General features: G+C 41.4%; 1 protein-coding gene across 2 annotated transcripts; it reads right to left on the bottom strand.

Moving 5' to 3' along the window:
* Positions 1 to 2375: 2375 nt before the first annotated feature.
* cdc42ep5 (CDC42 effector protein (Rho GTPase binding) 5) lies at positions 2376 to 6172 on the bottom strand. Of its 2 annotated transcripts, XM_047362131.1 has the most exons (3): positions 5999 to 6172; positions 4454 to 5357; positions 2376 to 2527 (listed from the first exon to the last, which is right to left on the bottom strand). In XM_047362131.1, the coding sequence occupies exon 2, from the start codon at positions 5337 to 5339 to the stop codon at positions 4461 to 4463; it is 879 nt and encodes a 292-aa protein (XP_047218087.1). In that variant the 5' UTR covers positions 5340 to 5357; positions 5999 to 6172; the 3' UTR covers positions 2376 to 2527; positions 4454 to 4460. The 2 variants fall into 2 exon arrangements, with proteins under 2 accessions (XP_047218087.1, XP_047218086.1); XM_047362130.1 differs by lacking the exon at positions 2376 to 2527 and having other exon boundaries at positions 2683 to 5357; positions 5999 to 6171.
* Between the last annotated feature and the right edge of the window lie 391 nt (positions 6173 to 6563).

Here is a 6563-nt window from a genome sequence, read left to right as displayed (position 1 = left end):
TTCAGTCCCCGAGTCAATATTTTCTAGAACCATCTATCGCTGTAATCCAGCTGCTCTGATTGGCTGCTCTACCTGCTTTTCACATCTAGAGACTGAAACTTTTGCTTCTTCTTTGCAACATAGCTCAGTCTTAGTAAGACTGGGGAGCTTTTGTGAATGTAGATTTTCAAGTCTCTGGTCATTGAACCATTTCAAAACATGAATATATGCTTTGATCTGGACCATCCCATTGTAGCTTCGAATGTATGTTTAAGGTTGTTATCTTTCTGAAAGGTGAACTTCCCCCAGTTTCAAGTCTTTTGCTGGTTTTCTTCCAGGAATACTACATATTTACCTCTATATAAACTAAACTCTGATCAATTGAAATCTAAGCCCATGTCATGATTCTGGCAACACCATGTTTTACAGTGGGTATGGGGGGTTCAGGGTGATGTGCAGTGTTAGTTTTTCTCCATTTTAGTATTTTGATGGTTTATAGTTGAAGTTTGTTCTTATCTGACCAGAGCACCTTCTTCCATGTGTTTGCTGTATCCCCTACATGCCTTGTGTTTCAAACAGGATTCCTCGTGGCTTTCTACCTGCTACTCTACATAAAGGTCAGATTTGCATAGTGCACAACTAATAGTTGTCCTGTTAACACTGGGATCAGCAACCTTTACAAATGCATGGAGCCATTTTTGTCACTGCTTTTCATAAAAATTTGTCTAGAGCCACTAAATCAGCATGACCCTGAAGTTTAATAAATGCATTTAAAATTATTTTTGCGGTAAAAAAAATAACAATTTTAGTATTTTTTTTTTTTTTTTTTTAGGTTTTGGAGCAAATAAAAGCCTTCAACCTGAGGAAAACAAAGAGTAAATCATTTTTTTCCTGAAAGGAACATTTCATATTTGTGGAAAATTGAAAGGGAGAGAAAAGAATTGTTGGCTTATTAAAATAAAAATGACAGAAGGAAAAGTTTTGCTGTGGACATTTTATACAGATCTAAGGACAATAGCTAAAAAAAAATCCCTATGGCTCTGTTATGGGTTGCAGACCCCCAAGTTAGCAGATTCTCCAACCTGAGCAGTGGATCTCTGCAGCTCCTCCACAGTTACTATTGATCTTGTGGCTGCTTCTCTGATTGAAGCTCTCCTTGCCCTGCCTGTCAGTTTGGGTGGACAGAAATTTTCTTGGTAGGATTATTCAGGCACCATTGAACAGAGCTATGCGAGGCTTGGATATAGGGATGCAATTAAAGATTATTTTGCTAATGGATTAATATGTTGACTATTTTTTGATTAACAGATTAATAATCGTAAAGCAAAAAGTGTTTAATAGGAGATTTCTTTTACAGAATATGAGCCAGATGAAGTTAAACACGTGGGTTCTGGATAGAGCATATTTACAAACAAAGGTTGTTCATCTTCAGTGCAAAATGTATATATTTTTTGTACAATTTTGGCCTAATTACTGCTCCGAGTGGGATGTTTTTTCAACAAATAGCATCTTTTAGAGTCAATATTCTCCAGTTAACGATTATTTGATTACTAAATTAGTTGATATCAAGATTAATCCAATTAATTGTTTCAGCCCTACTTGGATATTGTTATATAAGCTAACCCTGCTTCAGACTCCACAACCTTCTCCCTGACCTTTCTACTGTGTTCCTTGGTTTTCATGATTCCTGCTTGTTCTCTAACAAAACTTGAGGCCCTCACAGAACAGCTGGATTTATACTGGTGGAGTGTTTACTAACTTTTCTGAGGTAGTTGCATGCACTAAATTGTATTAGGAAGTAGCAGAATAACTTCAAATGCATGGCAAACATTTCAGATTTTTTTTTTTTCATAAACTTAGAAAACCACAAATCCTCTTCTTTCCACTCCACAATTATGCACTACTGTGTGTTGGTCCATCACATAAGATCTCAATAAAATATGCTGAAGTTCATGGTTGCAAAGTGACCGAATGAATGAGGAAAAAATAGTATGAATACTTGTGTTAGGCATGTACTCCTACAAGAAGAACAAAAGTATCATTTAAGAGAAGATGTTACGTTGCTTTGCAGTGCAATGGGGTGTGCAGATATGGCTCATTGATCTGTATCATCAGAGACCAGAATAAAGTAAAATAACTACATTTTTAATTAAGACACTTCACAGACCCTTAGAGATAGGGTGAGGAGCTCGGCCATCCGGGAGGGGCTCGGAGTAGAGCCGCTGCTCCTCCACATCGAGAGGAGCCAGTTGAGGTGGCTCGAGCATCTATACCGGCTGCCTCCTGGACGCCTTCCTCGGGAGGTGTTCCAGGCACGTCCCACCGGGAGGAGGCCCAGGGGACGGCCCAGGACACGCTGGAGGGACTATGTCTCTCGGCTGGCCCGGGAACGCCTTGGGCTCCCCCCGGAGGAGCTGGAGGAGGTGTCTGGAGAGAGGGACGTCTGGGCATCTCTGCTGAGTCTGCTGCCCCCGCGACCCGGTCCCGGATAAGCGGAAGACGACGAATACGAGTACACTTCACAGGCCTTGGTTCTTTCTTTGGGGCCCTGTTGCAGGAAACCTGATATGTAACTACCTCAGTCAAAGCGCCTCATTAAAATAGTAGACGGCTAATAAAATGTAGAGTGGTTTGAGAGACATCCCAGATCCTCACATTACCCAAGCCTTGCATCAGAAAGGCATTTAAAGCTGGTGCCAATAATGTTTTTACAGTAATGTTTATTAAACCACAGGGTAACATTCGAGGTTTTAACCAGTATTTTGAGTAGAAAGGTAAAACGGTATCTCCCTTTTACAGCATTTTGCAACAAGCATTGACAGAAAGAAAATTATGCAAGCAAAAAGTACAAAAATACATAGTTTGTCCTGATTTATGAGTGACCTTCAAAACCCATGATTATCTTCTACAAAACTCCCTATTGCTACAGCCTGATGGACAGCTTTGGGAAGTTAAAACCATCTCAGATGTGGTTTTGGTCTGAACCAGAAAGCCTCACATTGCCAGATATGCAATGTGACTAATTCACAGTAACTTATGATCAACACTGCCTCTGTGGGCTATAATAAAGGCAAAGTAGGCTGTTCAAAACAAGCAATGCAGGACAAATAAGACATCGATATAGCACAGTATTGAGTACAATAAGGCAAAGGATCCAAGTCCCTTTAAGGCATACAAAGGTAATGGCCCATAAACACAGCACTGACTGTGTACAGGCTATAAATCGAATATAAAAGCTTAGATTTAATCATTAAACCCTGATCCATTTTTCCTGAATCAAACTTTCAAGAGAGCTTCAGTCTGACAGCAAAGTTTCCAGGTGACTGAAGTGGATCAAAGTGCAACAAACCTTCCTCTGTTTGACTGAGCAGATGATACCAAGTCTTGTTACCTTTGCTGATAAAATGAAACCGTATCATCCAGTCGAGCAACATGTTAACTGTACACCTTTGATTTATTTTAACTTTACATTCAGATTGATTCTCCCATTCAGTTGTACAGTGGTGAGTTAAGGAAAATACTGTATATACATTTGAAACCGGATCTGTTCGCATACGCTGGATTAAAAAAAAAACAAGCTTTTTTTTACCCACACTATCTGACATTAAATCAGACTAAACTTTGTTTTAGGAAAGTCAGGATTACCAAAATTATTTCTGTTTTCTTAAAACCAAACGTCTTGGATTTCGTTCCACACGCCTTAGAAAATAGTTTGCTGGGATTTTGGCCCATTCCTGCTGGCAGAACTGGTCTAACTGAGTCGGGTTTGTTGACCAGCTTGTATACACACACCTTTTCATCTCTGCCAACAAATATTCTAAGGGATTGAGATCAGGACTTTGTGATGGCCACTCCTAAACATTAACTTTCTTATCCTTCAGCCCCTTTTTATCTATTTGGCAGTATGCTTTGGGTCATGGTCCATCTGGAAGACCCATTTATCCCCAAGCTTTAACCTTCTGGCTGATTTCTTGAGATGTTGCTTTAATATTTCCATATAATGTTCTTTCCTCACAATGTCATCTATTTTATAAGGTGCACCAGTCGCCCCCCCTCCAGCAAAACACTTTAACAACATGATACTGCCACCTCCGTACTTGCAAGCGTCCCCTTTTTTTCTTCAAATTCAGCAATGGTCATTAAGACCAAACACAAACTATGGGACATTTCTCCAAAGATTTCTCCAAAAATGTGTTCTTTGTCTCTGAGGGCTTTTGCAAACTATTATCTAGGTTTTTATGTTGCTTGTGGAGTAATGGCTTCTTCCTCATTGTCAATAATACTTTTACCGGCTTCAGCCAAAATCTTCAGATGGTCTCTTTTTACACCATCATCATCATCGACTGAATTTAATAAAACGGGGAAAGTTTAGCTTTATGTCAGACAGTGAGAAAAAAAAGGTTGCGTCTTTTTATAGTGCATTTAAATATCTGGTCTCAACTGTATTTTCAGTGTTCACATGGAAAGTGAATACCTGTCCCCTATAGACCGATTTCATCATCGGACTCATCTTCAAACGAGTAGCCCCGTCCTTCCTCCTCATCCTCCTCCTCTGAATCAGTCTCTGACGGGCCATTCTCTGACCTCCTTCTGTCCAGCTCGGTGACTCTGTCAGAGTCTGAGCTGTGTGATGAAGCAGGACTGGGTGGCAAATTTGCTTTGTGGCTGATCAGCTCTGGTTCTCCTGCCGGACTCTTCCTCCTGTCGCTGTCGACTCGCACCGGGATGTGGCACCCCAGCTGAGCCTCATCAGCTTCATCATCGAGAAGGTCAAAGGTTTGGTCCTCCTCCTCAGATGGATGGCGAATGATCTCCTCTCGCTTGTCGCTGAACCTCACCTTTGGTCTTAATCCCCTGGACTTCAATCCGTTCTCGTCTGGTATCCTCCTGTCTTCATCAAAGCCGTTGCCATTCATGGACATCTCCATGTTACCCCTGACCTGCTTTGTTTCCACCGTGGATGTGTCACTCTTTGGGCTGAGCACGTCCTCCCTATTGGAACCCAGCGACAAACTGTCCATCACCCCTAAAACGTCCCCAAGAATAGACGGACCCAGATCCAGGTCCAGGTCCATGGTTAAGGACGACAAAGACTCTGAATGTTGAAGCTGCGGGCTCTCCAGATCATCCTTACACAATTCGTCGTGGTTCACCGCCATCTCTAGGTCTGCAGCCGGCAAGATCCCAGAACCCCCCAGTTCGGAAGTGGTCGGACTGGGACCTGCAGTGGACAGAAAGGAGGTGTCTCCAAATGCGTCGCCTCCCCTGCCAATGTGCATGGTGTGGCGAAAGTCTCCCAGGGGGGCTGAGATCATGGTGGGGTCCAGACGGTGGGTCCGGGATGATTTGTGTAGTGGCATGGCTTCTGGAGGGGAAAACTGTGGGCGGAAAAGAAAAAAAGGGGGGGAGAAGACAGAGCTAAATGAGACATAACACACAGAAACCTCCTGATAAGACAGGGCGAGTTGTGTAATGCAGTATGGGAAACCAATGAGCGTTTTGGCCCTGGTCTGGCTGTGAAGGCCATGCTGAGACTTGCACTTGAAGCAAGCTGTGCAGCATTAGCACATACTTTTCTCCCCCCTCAGGGCTGCTTGAAGACGAAAACAAGGCTGTAACCTTCTCTACAAAATAAATCCAACGTCTAAAACTGTTCCAGACGAGGAAAACGGAGATAAACTTCTAAAACAGTTTGACTAATGGTTAAAACCGTAGATGTTAACTTTATTAACTTATGTCTGGCTTATAATTAATAATGAAAAATAACTGAGGGATATTAGAGGCCACAGTAAGAGTGGGACTGGGTGAGTTATTATAACAGGATAGGGGGGCTTTAAGGCCCAGCGCTCAACTACTTTTTAAGTTTTTAATACTTAAAAACATTAATTAAAAAGCGTTAATAAGTCCGAAACTACAAAGAATTGTCCTTAAACGTAATACTAGAAGCATTTGGATCAATACCAACCTCAGCTTATCGCCTGAGTTAAATAAGAATGACAAAGTATTTAAAAAAACTTACTTCAACGTGTTTGTGTTTCTCTTTTCCTGGCTCCCGCTTCAGTGTCCACCTTTTTCATTTGGATTTTCTTTTCCTCTCCTGCTTCCAAACTTTTCCCTCGCTCTTTTCTCGCCGTCTTTTGCCTGTGTGAGTTTTTCTTTTTCTTTTTTTTTTTTTTCCTCTTCTTTCCAAAGGGATGGGCATGGACTGAGGAAGTGACGCGACTGTTTTTTTTTTGTTTTTTTTTTTGCGCTCTCTCTCTTTACTGATGAGAGCCGCTGCTGGGTCAAACTGGACTTTCCGCTACGTCGGAAGGTACTCAAACTCATCAGATTCACGCTGTGGGTAAAGCAGTGCGTAACTTTATCTCAGTTTGTTTTCTGACTGAATCAAATACATTTGTTTAGTTCTATTCGCCGAGTTATTTATTTTTATAAAGCATTTAGATTTTTCATATTTGTTTATCCTTAAATGCCGTTTAAGCTCAATATTGCAATCGATGCCCCTTCGCCTTTCACGTCTTTCATTGACTCCCATTTAAAATGCATTTTTTGAGTTCACTTTTTCTGCTTTTCATTTTTGTTTT

Source organism: Girardinichthys multiradiatus, chromosome 3 (genome assembly GCF_021462225.1).
Source record: "Girardinichthys multiradiatus isolate DD_20200921_A chromosome 3, DD_fGirMul_XY1, whole genome shotgun sequence".
Lineage (NCBI taxonomy): Eukaryota > Metazoa > Chordata > Actinopteri > Cyprinodontiformes > Goodeidae > Girardinichthys > Girardinichthys multiradiatus.
This window is presented reverse-complemented; position numbering and strand designations above follow the sequence as displayed.

Excerpts from the sequence above, each read along its gene's own strand:
- cdc42ep5 (XM_047362131.1), bottom strand. The coding sequence starts at position 5,339 with ATGCCACTACACAAATCATCCCGGACCCACCGTCTGGACCCCACCATG.